Here is an 18,201-nt window from a genome sequence, read left to right on the forward strand (position 1 = left end):
CATATAGTGTAGACATCTTAGATTTAACTATGTAATCCTCATCAGAGTCCTCACAATGCACTGCAACATACAGTCTAAATTCTCAATTTTAGGAGGGGTCAATGCTTTTTTCCTCCTACTTCCAATCGCACATTCCCTATTTCTTAGCTTTTTGTGTCAGTATTCACATCAGAATTGGAGATAGTGAGGGTTGATTGGACCGACCTGAGCAGGTACAAGAAGAGCCTCGCCGTCTTTACCTTACAGCTTCTTTGCCCAGTAATTCTGCAGAGACTTTTTCTACGTATTCTCCTGCCGGCATATCGTTGCCTCCATCCTCCTCTGTCTTTAGAGGGGTCGGGTTCCGTTTAGACCAGAATGAAGATCTCAGGAAGAACAACGGCTCGTACCTCCTGCCATGTTTATCTAGTGGTAATGATACTGATGTTAGTACTTACATGTAAAGTGAGGACCACACGTCGTATACGGTACATATACATTTTGGAGGATCAGCTGAGAATCATACACTTTATAAAATAAACTGATGGACCAATAATATGCTGACACCACATATATCTGGGAAGTGTCAAGGTGGCCATATACGTTTAATTGTCATTAGCTATTCCGCACATCTTCCATGCACACTTAGCTCAGTCGAGCAAACGTGTTCTTAATAGCAGTAATCCACTATTTGTGGAAATTCATCTTTCCAAGAATGAAACTTTGGGCATGCTGAAATACAACATGCCCGATCCTTCATTTCCTCAACATCTGCCATTGTGGAAAGAGTCACCAAGCCTCAAAACATGTTAGATGGAAGACCAGTCCTGACGCCCAAATCAGTGACGTGCCTTTGTATATGGTTACCTTAAGCAAAGATTGGATGGTGGTAATGTCTGATACCATATAGGATGGTGGAAATTTCTGTTACCATATTGGATGGTGAAAATTTCTGATACCATATTGGATGGTGGAATTCTGAACTAGGGATCACTAGTGATTAATGTCTATACAGTACTTTCCTGACACCATAATGATTTTTGCTTTTCTGATACCTTATTGATGTTTCTTCGGTAAAGGGTCGATACCTGACAGCTTACCAATTAGTGGGGATTCTGATATCATGCTTACATCTGTATGCCTTTGCCACATTTTGATATTGTCATGGTCACGTGTGACTGGACACACCACCTCCAGCAGGGCGAATTTATATGACACGCGTGACCCTGGATACACCGCCTTCAGCAGGGCGAATTTAAATAATAGAACATGCAGCCGGATACACCACCTCCAGCAGGCGAATTTCAGTAGTACACGTGTGTCTGGATACACCGCCTCCAGAAGGGCGAATTTCAGAATAAAGCGGAAAGTCAGGCAAACAAATACAATGGAGGCCCTGCGATAGGGAACGGGGATGTGGAGACCTCCTGCACTCCCCTGAGTCAGTATCTCTACACTCCTAACAATCCCTAGGCCGGTTCTGCATCGGGCGCCGATCAGGACACCTGAAATCCCTAGCTCGCCCTGAACCAATCCCTTACTAGTGAAGTGGACGGTGCAGAAACTAATCCCACCACTGCACTAAAACACACATTGAGGAAAGTGACAAACAGGGAAACACCACTTAGCTTTGCTCTGTTGCTAATGCTTCAGGCAACAGAGTCCGACACCTGAGTGCATCTTTTCCTCCAACCGGATCCAACACCTGAGTGCAGCTTTCCAGCAACAGAGTCCCGCATCTGACTGCAGCTTTACAGCAACAGAGTCCAGCATCCGAGTGCAGCTTTCCAGCAACAGAGTCCAGCATCTGAGTGCAGCTTTCCAGCAACAGAGTCCAGCATCTGAGCGCAGCTCTCTTCCAGCAATAGAGTCCAGCATCTGAGTGCAGCTTTCACCATAGCTGCCACGCCACCAAGCTTTGCAAGAACTCCTCATTGACACCATAGCTGCCACTCCACCATGCTTTACAAGAACTCCTCACTGACACCATAGCTGCCACTCCTCCAAGATTTGCAAGAACTCCTTGCTGACACCATAGCTGCCACTCCTCCAAGCTTTGCAAGAACTCCTTGCTGACACCATAGCTGCCACTCCTCCAAGCTTTGCAAGAACTCCTCGCTGACACCATAGCTGCCACTCCTCCAAGCTTTGCAAGAACTCCTCGCTGACACCATAGCTGCCACTCGTCCAAGCTTTGCAAGAACTGCTCGCTGACACCATAGCTGCCACTCCATCAAGCTTTGCAAGAACTCCTCGCTGACACCATAGCTGCCACTCCACCAAGCTTTGCAAGAACTCCTCGCTGACACCATAGCTGCCACTCCACCATGCTTTACAAGAACTCCTCACTGACATCATAGCTGCCACTCCTCCAAGCTTTGCCAGAACTCCTCGCTGACACCATAGCTGCCACTCCTCCAAGCTTTGCCAGAACTTCTCGCTGACACCATAGCTGCCACTCTACTGGATGTTATTTGGTGGACACCCATACATGCTCATTCACACACTGGTCTGGACCAGAATGTTTATTGCCACTCACTACCTTGTCAAATACTGTGAACTTTTACTGGAACTGACAACAAAGGCGTCCCCCTGTGTCACCAAGTCTCAACCCTCGCCATTAGCCAACCTAGAGAGGCGCAGGCCTCGTAGTAGGAGGGGTTGGAGGGTGGTGTTTCCCTTGGTGAATAGCGGGGGTGTGAGTGTGGTGACACAGGGGGACGCCTCTGTTGTCAGTTCCAGTAAAAGTTCACAGTATTTGACAAGGTAATGAGTGGCAATAAACGTTCTGGTCTGGACCAGTGTGTGAACGAGCATGTATGGGTGTCCACCAAATAACATCCAGTGGAGTGACAGCTATGGTGTCAGTGAAGAGTTCTGGAAAAGCTTGGAGAAGTGGCAGCTATGGTGTCAGTGAGGAGTTCTGGCAAAGCTTGGAGGAGTGGCAGCTATGGTGTCAGTGAGGAGTTCTTGTAAAGCATGGTGAAGTGGCAGCTATGGTGTCAGCAAGGAGTTTTTGCAAAGCTTGGTGGAGTGGCAGCTATGGTGAAAGCTGCACTCAGATGCTGGACTCTGTTGCTGGAAAGCTGCACTCAGATGCTGGACTCTGTTGCTGGAAAGCTGCACTCTGATGCTGGACTCTGTTGCTGGAAAGCTGCACTCAGATGCGGGACTCTGTTGCTGGAAAGCTGCACTCAGGTGTTGGATCCGGTTGGAGGAAAAGATGCACTCAGGTGTCGGACTCTGTTGCTTGGAGCATTAGCAACAGAGCAAAGCTAAGTGGTGTTTCCCTGTTTGTCACTTTCCTCAATGTGTGTTTTAGTGCAGTGGTGGGATTAGTTTCTGCACTGTCCACTTCACTAGTAAGGGATTGGTTCAGGGCGAGCTAGGGATTTCAGATATCCTGATCGGCGCCCGGTGCGGAACCAGCCTAGGGATCGTTAGGAGTGTAGAGACACTGATTCAGGGGAGTGCAGGTGGTCTCCACATCCCCATTCCCTATCGCAGGGCCACCATTGTATTTGTTTGCCTGGTTTTCCCCTTTATTCTGAAATTCGCCCTTCTGGAGGCGGTGTATCCAGACACACGTGTACTACTGAAATTCGCCTGCTGGAGGCGGTGTATCCGGCTGCACGTTCTATTATTTAAATTTGCCCTGCTGGAGGCGGTGTATCCAGGGTCACACGTGTCATATAAATTCGCCCTGCTGGAGGCGGTGTGTCCAGTCACACGTGACCATGACACATATCAATAATACCCCCTAATGGTGGTGTACAATACAGGAACAAATATTTTTATGTATTCCATGTTTAGGATCCATAATAGGAGGGACAGTATACATTGGTGATCCTCTGGTTTTCCACTACTGAACAGAGGGCTCAGATCTCTTACCACATACAGGGAAAATATTATACATCTACAGTATACACTGTATATCAGGCATTTCCATCTATGTATGGAATTTGTCTACATCGTCGAGTTTCTTATGGAACCAGGTTGTTCTTTGAAGGATACCCAATAGACTTAGTTGGGGACCTTGATGAACATACATTTCAATGTTTATCCCACTTTGTTTTGTGTCTACAATTTGAGGTAAGGTGTAATAGGGTGAGTAGGGACACCGACATTGAGCGGGGGCACCACGGAGTACGAATTGGGGTGCCAACCTCTGCTGTAAGGAAGGAAGAGAATCTAGGGAGAGGTAGGGACCTAATAGGTCTACATATTTACCTCCTGAAAATATTTGGGTGATCCCAGACACCGCTCAAACACCCCAGTTTGTCTGTATATGTGCTGTGGGTTATTAGTCCTTAATGCTTTTAGGAAAAGAAATAAAAGTAAATTTTTAGGGGTCAATCTTTTCTTGTGGTTGTAAATGAGTTAGGAATACCCCTCTAATGCTCTGCTTTCTGTGTAAATCGCCTCATGTACACATCACATTATTTACCAGCCAAAATCTTCTCGAAATACAGCGTCATCATCATGTAGAAAAAGGCGTCCACGATGAGAACGATGTAGCTAAACAGGATGTGGGAGGAATCGTCCATCATGTTGGAGAAGTGGACACCTCGAAAGTCATGTTCCAAATATACAGTCTGAAAAAAAGCAAAATCCAGAACAGAGAATGAAAAGGGGCAGCACAGGAGCGGGCTGAACATCAGTGGTGTAAATCTGATTATGGTGAATTCCCCCTAATGGTAGAAGAAGTCAGCTACAATTTTATTACTTAAATCTCCTGAGATCAGCTGTGATCTGTGATTAATTCAGCTCAAAGTGTACAATATCCCTACAGCACCACCCCAGGAGAAATGAAGTATTACACACTTTTTAGGGAACCCCACTCGTTTATTTTTTTACATAAAATAGTTATCATACAAGTAGATATCATTTAGAAATGATGTCACTCATCCTATCACTTACTCCTCATACAGGCTTTGAGTCCCCTTAATGAATGCTTTGCTACCAGCAATCATGTGAAATCAGTATTTAATACAAATGATAATATAGGAAACTAATCTGAGGGTCTGCGTAGTTTACCTGTGAAATTCCAACTGAGAAGGCAAAAGTTGGGAATATGCTTAGGAGCACCTCCATAGATTTGGGGAGATCTTTCATTAGAAGGAGGAGGCTGAGGATTGATTGGAGGAAGGTGATGAAGAATCCTGCAATAGCCGTAGCTCGAGGACTCCTGATAAGAACGATCAGCATGAAGGTGAAGCACATCTGTGCAAAAGCAAAAATACTGTCAGTGACATAAGCTATGTCAGTATACCTTTAAAGGCTGGCAATTTTGGCAAATCCTATTTGACCCAGTGCTGGTGGTGGGCTGTATTGGGTTCTCTGTATCTGGATATTGTTAAAAACTGTAGCAGAGTAGAGAGACATCAGGATCACATAGGGGCCATCACGCAGTGCAATGAGGTCACTTCTTCATGCCGCCTATACCAACACACAGACTGCAGAAAGGATGAAGAGGCATTCACCATTTATCAAGGGAGAATAGTGGGGAAAGTAATTATTTTCTTTGATTTTATTTCCGGGGTACAGAAGGCCGCTATTACTATGAAGAGGCACAGAGAAAGGCACTATTACTACATGGAGGGCCAGAGGAGGCACTATTAGCATATTATTATGTGGCATCACAAAGGGGGGAACTATTACTATATGGAGGCACAGATGGGGCACTATTACTGTATGGAGGCATAGAGGGGGCACTATTACTATACAGCGGCACAGATGGGGCAATATTACTAAAAAAAGGCATAGCCAGGGCACTATTACTATGTGGAAGCACCCACGGGGCACTATTACTACATGGAGGCACAGAGGGGGCCTATTAATATATGGAGGCACAGATGGGCACTATTACTATATATAGGCACAAATGGGGCACTATTTCTATATGGAGTCAAAGAGTGGGCACTGTTACTCTATGAAGGCACAAATGGGGCACTATTTCTATATGGAGTCAAAGAGGGGTCCTGTTACTATATGAAGGTACAGATAAAGGACCATTACTACTTGGAGGGACAGAGAGGGCACTATTACTAAAGTGTGGGGAAGGTGACTTGACGGACAGACTTGACTGGAAGTAGGAGGGGACGATGTGTGCACTACAGACAGAGATTGGTAATGACAGAAAGGTAACAGCAGGGAAAGACAGAAAAGAGAGTGCAGTACCGAAATTTGACCACAAGATGGCAGGGGGGAGTGTAGTTCAGGACTTAACATCAGCTTACGGCTATAGAAACTGCTTAGTCATGGGGGGCGGGGAGATAGGAACCCAGGAGGGGAATTCCCAGGGAGAGAGGGGATAAATAGGACTGGTTGGGGTTCCAGAGTGGTTAGTCCTGGGCGGAGCTCAGCGGAGGAAGACTCAGGACAGAAGACGGAGAACGGTGAAGAGCTCAACCAGGGGACTGACAGGAGAAAACAGTCAGGGGGGTGGCCCTGACACGACGTACCGCAGGACAGACGAGGCCCCGGGAGTACCGACTGGACGACGACCTCGGGCAGGTGAAGCGCTGGCGGTAGATTGGTCTAGGACAGCCCCAATGAATGATCCGCGAGGTACGTCATCACAACTAAAGGAAAGGTGAAAGGTACCCGGGCCTGGAAATGGAGAGCTGTAAAGGAACTGCGGTGCGTGGCTATGGTCGTCAGGAGGACGGCCAATAAACTCGGACCTGTTACAACTGAAATCTGCCTCCGTCTCGTCTTTGCATCGTCTGGTCGCGGTAAGCAGTGGACCACCCCCCAATCCCGGCCCCTACCACAAAAGGGAGACACTATTAGTATATGGAGGCACAAATGGGGCACTATTAGTATATGTAGGCACAGATGGGGTGCTATTACTTTATGAAGTCACAGAGTGGGGTGGGCACTGTTACTAAAAGGAGGCACAGATGGGGCAGAATTACTATTACTATTCGCAATTGTGGAATCATAACAAGGACACAATTACTATATGGCGGCAAAGCAGGGGCATTATTACAGTGTATAGATAAAAGGTGTCATTACTATATAGCTCCCCCTAATGGTGACTGACGTTGATCTAAACTCTATAATTTACCTCTATGGTTGTGTGCGGAGGAGCTATATATCAGAAAAAAACATGTTCCAACCCCTACCAAAGGTAAATTATGAAACTGCTAAGCACAGAATCGTGGACCTAAGTCATTGATGAATGTACACATTATTCCAGACTCTAGTAAATAATAATTACAGTAGTAGAATGCTAGACAATAATAATACCTACCGATGATAAACCATACAGGAAAAACAAGAGCATGATGACGCCATAGGAGCTTTGCAAAAACAGAAAATCTTGCGTGAGTAGAGTCATCAGATTGGCAATGATGACCAGGTAGCCGGTGTACATTATGGCCCAGGATAACCTAAAGGTGAAGAGTAATAAATGCAATGAACTAACACCATGCTAAAGAAACCTATATTTCCTTTTAAAGGGGTATTCTGTTATCCCTGTAAGGAGAATAATCTTTGACAGCTCACCAGAAAGCGAATTTTCTCAGCCTCATCATGTCCATGATCTCGCTCATCTCACGCCGCTCTCTTGAGACGTACAGAGACAGGAGATACATCACACATACGAAGCTCAAGTTTATGAAGAGCAGGAAGGATCCGATGTGTAGATTGGATCGCCACGTTTTAGTTGGAGACAGCATTTTGGTAACCCTGATGGAAGCCATGTTTTTCCACACAGAATGATTGGTGGTCATCTGTAAACCATAAAGTTGGTTGTGGCGATATTAATGTGGGGTGATATAGGAGTTAAAAATCACCTCTGTTAAAACTTCTGAGACCACACAAGATCAGAGAAGATCGTCGTGGAAAGCCAAGTGTTAGGACAGCGCCGGCGCCCCGGCACGTGTCCTCTCCCTCCCTCCTGCAGGGATGACGCCGTGATAACTTACCTGTAGGCTCTTCCTGGGCATCTGTCTGCTCCCAAGACCTGCGCACGGCACGCAGGTCTCCTGAGAATGTGCTTAGGGTGCGTGCGTGGTGCCTCTCTCTTAAAATGCCACCGCGCGCTGCTAAAACCGTCCCCAGCCAATAGCTTGGAGACATCTGGTATATAAGGCATCCTCCGCTAATGGGAGGTGCTTTAGCAACTTTAGTCAATCAGCGTATATCCTACTAGCTAGTTGTTAGGTCCCCGTACCCGTGCTTGGAATTAGCCTTGCTCCTGATCTGCCTGAACCTGCACCTCTTTGTATCTGCACCCGAGATTCCGTACCTGTGGCCTATCTGTGTTTCTGTACCTGTCCTGCCTGTGCCTAATTCATCATGTGCCTACCAGCCATATGTGACCTGTTTACCAAGTTCTCTGACACTTTGAGGGTCAGCTGACACGGCTCAAGGGTCCGTCCTAGAGTAGCACCTGGTGTCTATCTGGAGCCTAGTCTAACCCCACCAGTTACACCCCTCCAGGCTCTCCCAGGACCGTGGAACAGCACGTCTGACTTACGAAAGGGTGTCATCCGTGACACATACCTCCTGAGTGCTCTCACCAGGTCCAACGTATGAAGGGCCTTTTCCACATGGTGAACCGATGCTGGACAAAAAGAGGGCAAGACAATATCCTCATTGATGTGGAACGAAGAAACGACCTTTGGCAAAAAAGAAGGAGCTGGTCTGAGAACCACCTTATCCTTGTGGAAAGTCAGAAATGGGGCTCGACAAGATAGAGCTGCCAGCTCAGAGACCCGCCTAATTGATGTTATAGCTATGAGGAACACTACCTTCCAGGAAAGGTATGTGGTTCAAATGGAGCTTTCTGCAGAACGCTTAGGACCAGGTTAAGGTCCCAGATGTTCATAGTTGCCTTACAGGGAGGTACCAAGTGGGAGACTCCCTGGATAAAAGTCTTTACTTGCATATTGGTCGCAATCCTGCGCTGAAAAAGTATGGATAAAGCCGATATCTGTCTCCTGAGAGAACTTGGGGCCAAGCCTGAATATAAGCCAGACTGGAGAAAGGCTAAGATGTTAGGGATAGAGAATCTCAGAGGAGAACAACCGCGGCTTCGACACCATGAAAAGAAAACCTTCCAGGTGTGGTGGTAAACTCATACCAAGGTAGGCTTCCAGGCGCTAATCATTGTAGCAGCTACTTTGCGCCCAAACCCCGCCTGAGTCAGAATCCAAGATTCAACGGCCAAGCCATCAAACACAGGGCCCCTGAGTTCGGGTGGCAGATCGGCCCCTGCAAAAGTAGTCGCCATGGCACGTCGGCGAGTAGCTGCACTAGATCTGCGTACCACGCCCGACAAGGCCAGTCTGGGGCCAGCAGAATCACTGGAACCCTTTGATATTCTTGATGACCCTCGGGAGTAGTGGCAGTGGGGGAAATAAGTATGGGAGGCAAAACTGGTTCCATGGCAGAACCAGAGCATCCATGGCGATTGCCTGCAGGTCCCGGGACCAAGCGACAAACGTGGGCACCTTGGCGTTGACCCTGGAGGCCATCAGATCAACATCCGGTGTTCCCCACCATTGGCAAATCTGCTGAAAGACCTCGGGGTTTAGTGACCATTCCCCAGACACAAGCCCCTGCGGCTGAGAAAGTCTGCCGCCCAGTTCTCTACCCCTGGGATGTGGACCGCTGATATCACCATGCGGTTCCTCTCGGCCCAGCGAAGCACGTGCCCTACCTCACGCATGGTTGCACTGCTGCGGGTGCCCCCTTTGTGATTTATGTAAGCCACTACCTTAGCGTTGTCCGACTGAATCCGGATGGGGCGGACTGCTAGAAGGTGATGAAAATGTTGCAGAATCAGCCGGATCGCCCATATCTCCAACAAGTTGATCGGGAGGCATGCGTGGGTCGTGTGGTGGCAAAAAAAACACTCCCCAGCCGAGGAGGCTGGCGTCGGTTGTGACCACCAGCCAATGGTCTGGGGGAAACGGCTTCCCCTGGAAAAGGGAGGAACTGATTGTCCACCACTCGAGTGACTGTCTGACCTGAGAGGACAACCGGCATCGGTGATCGAGCGTGAATGGGCTCTTGTCCCAAGGATGACAAGAGGGTGTGCTGCAGGGGGCGGAGATGGAACTGGGCGAACGGGATGCCGCCACCATTTTTCCTAGAATCCTCATGCCGAAACTGATGGTGTGAGGGAGTGGTTGGTGAAGTATCCGAACTCCCTGCCGGAGAGCTAGAGCCTTGTCTCGAGGGAGAATTACCAACCCTCGGAAAGTGCCGAAAATCATCTCTAAAAAGGAAATCCTCTGGGTTGGGACAAGGCATGACTTCTTTACATTGACCAACCACTCTAAGCGGGCAAGAGTATCTAGTGTGATGCTGACACTTTCCTCGCATGCCCGCCTTGAAGGGCCCTTGACCAAAAGGTCGTCTAAGTAGGGCAATATGACTATGCCCTGGGAGTGCAGGATGGCTATGGGGACTGCCATGACCTTTGTGAACACTCTGGGGGCAGTGGCTAGCCCGAAGGGCAGCGCTGGGAACTGGAAATGTAGACTGCTAATGGCGAAGCGTAGAAATCTTTGATGCGGAGGGAAAATGGGGATATGAAGATAGGCGTCCTGGATATAGATAGAGGCCAAGTATTCTCCTTGCCCCATTGCCAATATGACTGAACGAAGAGACTCCATCCGGAAATGTCTGATCCTGATAAATTTGTTCAGGAGCTTTAGGTCCAAAACGGGCCTGACAGTCCCGCCCTTTTTGGGGACTGCAAACAGGTTGAAATAGAAGCCCTGAGTCTTCTCGTTTTCCGGTATGGGAATAATAACTCCATTGTGTCGGAGTAAATCGATGGATCCTAGTAGAGTCCTTGCCCGAGTATCCCCCTTGGGAGGACGGGAAAGAAAAAATCGTCTTAGGGGGTACCTGACAAATTCTATCTTGTACCCTGAGGACACCAGCTCTCTCACCCATGTGTCATGTGTGACATTAGCCAGACGTGGCGAAACCAGAGTAGGCGGCCACCTACCTCGCTGGTGTCGCCTGGCAAATTCCTCGAGTCATTTGGCTGAAGATCTTTGGGACCTGGATCCCCTCGACCTGGGCTGGTTAGTACGCATTCTCCCCAATAGGTTGGCTCTATACGAGACCTGTTGGCCCCTATCCTGGTTGGGGCGACCTGATGCGGTGGAATTGGCCGCTGTGGTCCACCCGGGGTTGAGAAAGGCCCGAAAACGTGCCTGAAACTGGTGATGAAACGGCAGTTTGACCTTTTGTTGAGGGAGAAAACTGCTCTTCCCTCCTGTGGAGTCGGAGATGAATTGATCCAACTTCTCTCTGAATAGGCGGTCGCACTGGTATGGTAGCGATGTCAAGGACTTCTTTTAAGCTGAATCGGCCCGCCATGTCCTCAGCCAAAGAGCTCTCCTAATGGAGGTCGCATTTGCGGCCGCAAGTGCCGCGTGCCACGTGGACCTGTCCTGTGTGACACGACCCATAGGCCGGTAACTAAAACGACAAGACACGGCACGTGTAACTGAAACAGCAAGACACGGGGAAAGGGGAAACAGTTACAACGGAGGGTCCTGCGATAGGGAACGGGGACGTGGAGACCTCCTGCACTCCCCTGAGTCAGTGTCCCTCACACTCCTAACGTTCCCTATATCGGTTCCACACCGGGCGCCGATCAGGATACCTGTCACCCTAGCACACCCTACACCTATCCCTTGCTAGGGAGCTGGGTGGTGCAGGCACTGGCCCCACCGCTGTACTTAATATACACTAGGGAAAAATGCAAACGGGAAATACAAAAAGACTTATCTTGCTCTGCTGCAGCACCAGGCAGCATAGTGCATCACCGCATTAACTTTTCGCAGTGGCTCGACACCTCAGAGCCAGCTGCCACCTTCACCATCTCACTCTGCTGCGGACACCGGGCAGCCAGAGTTCAACACCAGTTTCAGCAGTGGCTCCAACCTTCAAGCCAGCTGCTAACTTCACCAGGTTTCTGCAGTGGCTTCACCTCAGCCAGCTGCTCCCTTCACCGTGGTTGGAATCCCAAAAAGACGCTATCACCAACACCTGCTCATAGACCATGTGACTCTATATAGGAAAAGGGAATGGTCAAATGATCAGGGGCTAAAGGCTGCTATAATCCCAGTGACCACCGGGGGCAAAAGACAAAGCAAAGAAAACATCAAGTGCAATGACCCTAACGGCCACCGGGAGCAAAACTAGAACTGAAACCATCACAGTGCAAGGAAAAAAAACAGGTTACTAGTGCATTTTATCTGTCCGCGCAGTTGGCCGCATCTAAAGATGCATTGATCAAGTAGTCCCCCGCCATAGTTATCTGATTTGCGATCTCTGATACTTCAGGTGGTAGGTCTATGTCTTGCAAGGCTTTGTTCAATGATTCTGACCAAGAAATCATGGCCTTGGCTACCCACGTTGCCGCGAACGAGGGAGAGAGTGCTGATCCTGATGCCTCAAACACTGAGCGAGCCAAGTTCTCTATGAGGTGATCAGTGGGATCCTTAAAAGAAGAACCACTAGGTACGGATAGTAGGGTTCTCGTAGCCAAGCGTGACACAGGTGGATCCACCATTGGGGATTCCGTCCATTTTTTACGGCGATCCGGGGCAAAAGGATACCTCACCTCGAGTGCCTTCTGGCCCGAGAAACACCTGTCCGGCCGCTCTCTGTGTCGTTGCACTATATCCTCAAACTCAGGGTGAGTGCAAAATACTCTATGGGGGCGCTTGACTCGCTTGAAATGTGTTACGTGGACCCATCCTGTGTGACGCGACCAGTAGGTCGGTAACTAAAACAACAAGACACGGGGAAAGGGGCAACAGTTACAACGGTGGGCCCTGCGATAGAGAACGGGGACGTGGAGACCTCCTGCACTCCCCTGAGCCAGTCTCTACACTCCTAACAGTCCCTATACAGGCTCCGCACCTGTCGCCGAGCTGGAACCTAAGAACCCTAGCTCACCCTGCACTTAGCCCTTTCTAATGAAATGGACCATGCAGAAACTAATCCCACCACTGCACTGAAGCACACATAAGAGAAGTCACAAACAGGGAACACCACTTAGCTTTGCTCTGTTGCTATTGCTCCCAGCAACAGAGTCCAACACCAAAGTTCAGCTTCACCCTTGAAGCTCGACACCTGAGTTCAGCTTCCACCTGAAGCTATACACCAGAGCTCCCCTGAGCTGCCAGGAACTCTTCTCTGTAGTTCCTTTCTTCACCAGACTTGGTTGGAAATGAGCAATATCACCAACAGTGATTGCAACACCTGACATTCTTTTATAGCAGAGCCAGAGCAATCACACCTGCTTTATAATCACATGCACTAAACTAAAGAAACCAGAGTGCAATGATCCTAACAGCTACCGGGGGCAAAACTAGAACTGAAACCACCACAGTGCAATGACCCTAATGGCCACTGGGGGGCAAAACTAGAACTGAAACCACACAGTACAATGACCCTAATGGCCACCGGGGGGCAAAACTATCTTTAAGCACCACAGCTTAAGGAAAAAAAAAGGTTACTAGTGCATTTTATCTGTCATGATCCAGCATGGATCACGACAAAATGACACCTTATGGCCCGAAGCCAAGGTGGACTCATCCTCAACCCCAGAGTCTGGTTGACAGCTTCTATGAGACTGTCAACTGTTTCCTGACAACCCGGCGTATCTAGGTCAAGGGGTTCATCCAAGTCGTAGTCTGAGCCTTGCTCGCTATCGACTGCTGGTGACGGAGAGCGAGAAGCAGAGCTCACAGATGCCGAGGCTCCGGATGGACCAGGAGATGCCGTGTGGGTTCGTTTCCCCCATGTCTGCCTGGAGTGAGAGCGGCCCCTGCTGGCCGGAGGCTCCTGTGAGGTAGAGGACCCCTCTAAGACAGGCGATCCACTGTCCCTGCCCCTATCTGGGGCTCGAAGGGACTCGATTTCTCTCGTAAGTGACTCCATAGATTGCGACAGTGATAGGGCCCATTCCAGGGGACTTGGTACACTGGAATCGATCGCAGGGGAGGGCTCCTGGGCGCGTTCGGACTCGCAGGCTTCGCATACTCGCTTGGTCTGTGCCCGCGGAAAAGCGGACCGACAGGAGATGCATGTAGCGTACAGTAACGTGTGCATCTTAGCTTTTCCTGACATGCTGTACCTGTCAGGCATCCGCTGAAAAAAAACACTGGGAGAGGGCGCTCTCCATTTTTCCTAGCGTGGCCTTTCAGGGGGCTAGGTGATAGCACTTACACCAGTCCTGTGCCCCCTGTGTCCTGGAAGTGCAGAGCGTCGCTCCGTTTGAACAGGTGCGCGCCACAACTGCGGGCAGGCCCCTGGAAAAAAAAGGATTCCCGGTGGCGGTACTTCTGTCTGCGGTCTAGCCTTGGCCCGAAGTCGGGGTCTAAATTTCTTCTGCGTCCGCCCAGGCCACGGGGGGCAGGGCCGGCGTGACGCGACGCCGGGGAGCGGGGACTTCCGGACGCATCCTAAATTTTTGATATCCGCCCACAGGGGGGGGGGTGGGGGCACCGAGCCCCAGGCAAGGCCGGAACCGGGTCCGCCGCTGCCCGATGCCAGGGATCGCGTTGTGGCGCCCGGACGAAGATAAGGGCTGCAGCCCTGCGCTGCTGCAGGAGCCCTCCTAGGCCACCCTCCTCCGTGCTTCGGCTCCAGCTCAGGTAGAGGGAGGGGGCCATATGAAACAAAGGACGGTGCAGGCACCCTGGCTCCATCTAACCCCTTCAAGGGGTGAGGAGAGGGACCGTTCGCCCCCTTGCCGCACCACAAGTCTTAGCATTGGTGGTGCAGTGGGGGCCGCACAGACTGCACTTGTGCCTCTGCAGCCTAGGGTTTCCATACCTTAGGGTGGTCATGGCTAAGTCCGGCATCATTCCAACAGTGCGGGAGAGGATACGTGGAGGCGACACTCGCACGTGCTCGCCCGTTGTTGGTTTGGGGAGATCGGACCCTTTCAATAGGGTTCGTCACCCCTGTCCACCTTCATGTGAAAAAAGCACTGGAAAAATCCCACATTGCGGGAGAGGGTATGTGGAGGCGACACTCGCACGTGCTCGCCCGTTGTTGGATTGGGGAGATTGGACCCTTTCAACAGGGTCCGTTGCCCCTGTCTCATCTTCATGTAAAAAAGGAACGTCTGGAAAAAATCCCCGTTGCAGGAGAGGATATGTGGAGGCGACACTCACACGTGGTCGCCTGTTATTGGTTTGGAGAGATCGGACCCTTTCAATAGGGTCCGTCAACCCTGTCTTTCATTCCCCATCTTCATGGGGAATGAAAAAAAAATCAGTCTGGAAACAGACAGATGTGTGCCTCCAACAGACACTAAGCAAAAACTGATTCCGCCCGCAATCGGGGCGAGGGTGTATACGGTGGAGGAGCTAACCTCTTTTTTTTTCACTTAGTGTCAGCCTCCAGGCAGCAGTAGCATACACCCACAGTACCTGTGTCCCCCAATGAGGTGAAGGAGAAAATTCATTTTTTTCTCATTAATGTACACTCTGCACCCCATCTTGACTGTAAAGAAAAACAAATGGAGAAAATTTTTGCAAATTTATTAAAAAAGAAAAACTGAAATATCACATGGTCATAAGTATTCAGACCTTTTGCTCAGACTCTCATATTTAAGTCACATGCTGTCCATTTCCTTGTGATCCTCCTTGAGATGGTTTTACTCCTTCATTGGAGTCCAGCTGTGTTTAATCAGGGTGTGTGCACACGCTGCGGATTCACCTGCGGATTTTTCCGTGCGGATCCGCAAGTAAAACCGCAGGTAAAGTGACTTGTGGTTTTCCTGCAGATTTGCCATCGGTTTTCCCCTGCGGTTTGACACCTGGACAATGGAATAGGTGTCAAACCACAGCGGAATCCACAGAAAGAATTGACATGCTGCGGATGTCAAACCGCAACTTTTCTGGACGGAAAAATCTGCAGCATGTGCACTGCGGATTTGAAAACCCATAGGATAACATTATACTGTACACTGCCTGCGGAACTGCTGCGGATCCGCAGCGGCAAATCCACTGCAGATCCGCAGCAGAATCCGCAGCGTGTGCACATACCCTTAAACTGATAGGACTTGATTTGTAAAGACGCACAGCTGTCTATATGAAGCCCCCGTCTCACATAGCGAGATTGCTAGCGAGATCGCTGAAGCGTCACCGATTTTGTGACGCAACAGTGACCTTGCCAGCGATCTCGCTACATGTGAAACGCAGCGGCGACCGCCCCCCACTGGAAATCGCTGATCGTGCTCGAATGTCCTGGGCCATTTTTTCATTGTCTGTGTCCCGTTGGCAAGCGCGCATGGCTGTGTTTGACACTGACGAGCGACCTCTTGGCGACAAAGAACTCAGGGACGCAGGCGGTAATCACCAGAGAAGCTGCTGTGTGACAAGGTACCAACAACCGGCGAGGTCATTATGGATCACCCCCAGGGCTGTGGGATTAGTCAGTACCGGGCCGGTGTCTTAAAGGGATGTGTCACGGTGGCAGTGACCCGGTCCGTGACCCTGGGTGTCCATGTAAAATAGGTGGAATGAAGCTGAATAAAGTTTATAGGTAGATAATTCGTGATGCCACCTCTGGTACTCAGCAATGAAGGTGTTAAGCTGATGCTGCGGTGCAGATCCTCTGGGACAGATGGTATAAGGCAGCAAAGATGGAATAGCTCTCCACAGGTAGAGCTGTAGTAGTAGATGTTAAGGTAGATGATGTAGTGTTTAGACACAGAGATGTAGCAGTGCTGAAGGGGTTGCAGGAAGGATTCAAAGAACACAACAGGGTGCAGTCTCTTTTACCTTTCACTGTGCTTTGTAGGTACACTCCAGGATTCAGATCACAGATTGTACAGAAGTTGGTCAACCTGGAAGCAACTTGGAAATCTCTCTATGCAGATAGGTTGTGTAGTCTCCTTTCTAGCACTAATCTGAAGTACTTGTAGTTATGAATTACACACAAGTTCCTCTTGCTTGCTCTTGCTTAGAACTCCACTCGCATGGCAGGCAGCTGTAGCCCTCTCTCTCTGGCTCACACACGTTGCTGCTGTGACTTCGAGTCTTAGGTGGGAACAGAACATTTACAGCCTTTTGTTCCTCCAGTTTTTCCTGCGGGACCTTTAGTATCCACACAGCCTCGGACGCCAGGGCCCTGTCAATGCGCTTCATCTAGGGGCAAGCTTGACTTCAGCTCAGTTCTCCCCAGCTCGTCTTCCAACGTCCACACTCTTCCCTCTCTCTGCATGAACTGACTAACTTCTCATTCCTGACCACAGAGAGCAGCTCCTCAGCAGTTAGGTTCAGAGCTCCCTCTGCTGGCCTGGAGTAGGAAATGTGCTGTGTGCTGGAATTACCTGATAGAGAGATCCTTCATTGCTCCAAGCATGACATCACACTCCCTAGGAGGAAGGTAATGCCACTGTGGCGACCGTACTCCTGGGGGTGCCACAGTTATACGGATCGCCGGATCGTTGCTGCGCCGCTGAAGAGATCTGCCTGTTTGGCAGCTTACTAGCGATCCTGTAGCGACGCACCAGCGATCCTTACCAGGTCGTATCGTTGTCGGGATCGCTGGTGCATCGCTATGGGAAACGGGACCCTAAGACCTCACAGCTCACAGTGCATGTCAGACCAAATGAGAATCACGAGGTCAAATGAACTGGCCAAGTATCACGCTTACCCTTATCTGCAAGAGGGTAGCGTGACCGGTCAGCGGTCCCGGCATCAGCGTAGCAACTCAGACCACGTGGCTGTCAGAGGGACCTGTGTAGGAACACAGTTTGGGAGGTCGCAGGACCTGTGGAAGGGGCGGAGCACTGGTAGAAGCGCTCAGAGGCTGCAGGACCTAGCACCACGTGACCTGTGATGTCAGAGGGGGCGGAGCTTATCGCAGGGATGCTGAGGTGGCGGGCAGGGGGCTCAGAGAGCCAGGGGTTTATACAGTAGCGATGGTCAGACAATCCAGAAGTCATACACAGGAGAAGCAATGCGGTACAGAATCAGGCAGAACAAGAATGGTCAGGCAAGCAGGAGGTCAGGCACGGGTCGGGCTGCATGGAACAAAATCAGAAGGCGAGAGGGTAGTCGAGGGAAGCCAAAGGTCAGAACACGGATCGAGCAGGACGGTACCAAATCAGAAAGCCAAGAGACAAAACCAGAAACCAGACTAGTTCATACACACCATAGACACGGGAACAGGCGAGAGGCACTTAGCAAAGACAGGGTCGGACACACTCAAGTA

At 49.9% G+C, this 18,201-nt stretch overlaps 1 protein-coding gene across 2 annotated transcripts in view; it reads right to left on the bottom strand.

Annotated features, from left to right (window-relative positions):
- The window catches only part of LOC141072763 (ABC-type organic anion transporter ABCA8-like), a 313,983-nt gene that overhangs the window by 244,975 nt on the left and 50,807 nt on the right, over positions 1 to 18,201 (bottom strand). For both annotated transcript variants that reach the window (XM_073559970.1, XM_073559969.1), the window contains exons 6-10: positions 7,492 to 7,718; positions 7,238 to 7,376; positions 5,017 to 5,202; positions 4,427 to 4,574; positions 240 to 405 (exon numbers count right to left, since the gene is read on the bottom strand). In XM_073559970.1, the coding sequence (XP_073416071.1) occupies positions 240 to 405; positions 4,427 to 4,574; positions 5,017 to 5,202; positions 7,238 to 7,376; positions 7,492 to 7,718 (866 nt within the window). The remainder of the gene's footprint in view (positions 1 to 239; positions 406 to 4,426; positions 4,575 to 5,016; positions 5,203 to 7,237; positions 7,377 to 7,491; positions 7,719 to 18,201) is intronic.

This window comes from Dendrobates tinctorius, unplaced genomic scaffold, assembly GCF_039654945.1.
Source record: "Dendrobates tinctorius isolate UK_male_01 unplaced genomic scaffold, ASM3965494v1 ptg000014l, whole genome shotgun sequence".
NCBI lineage: Eukaryota > Metazoa > Chordata > Amphibia > Anura > Dendrobatidae > Dendrobates > Dendrobates tinctorius.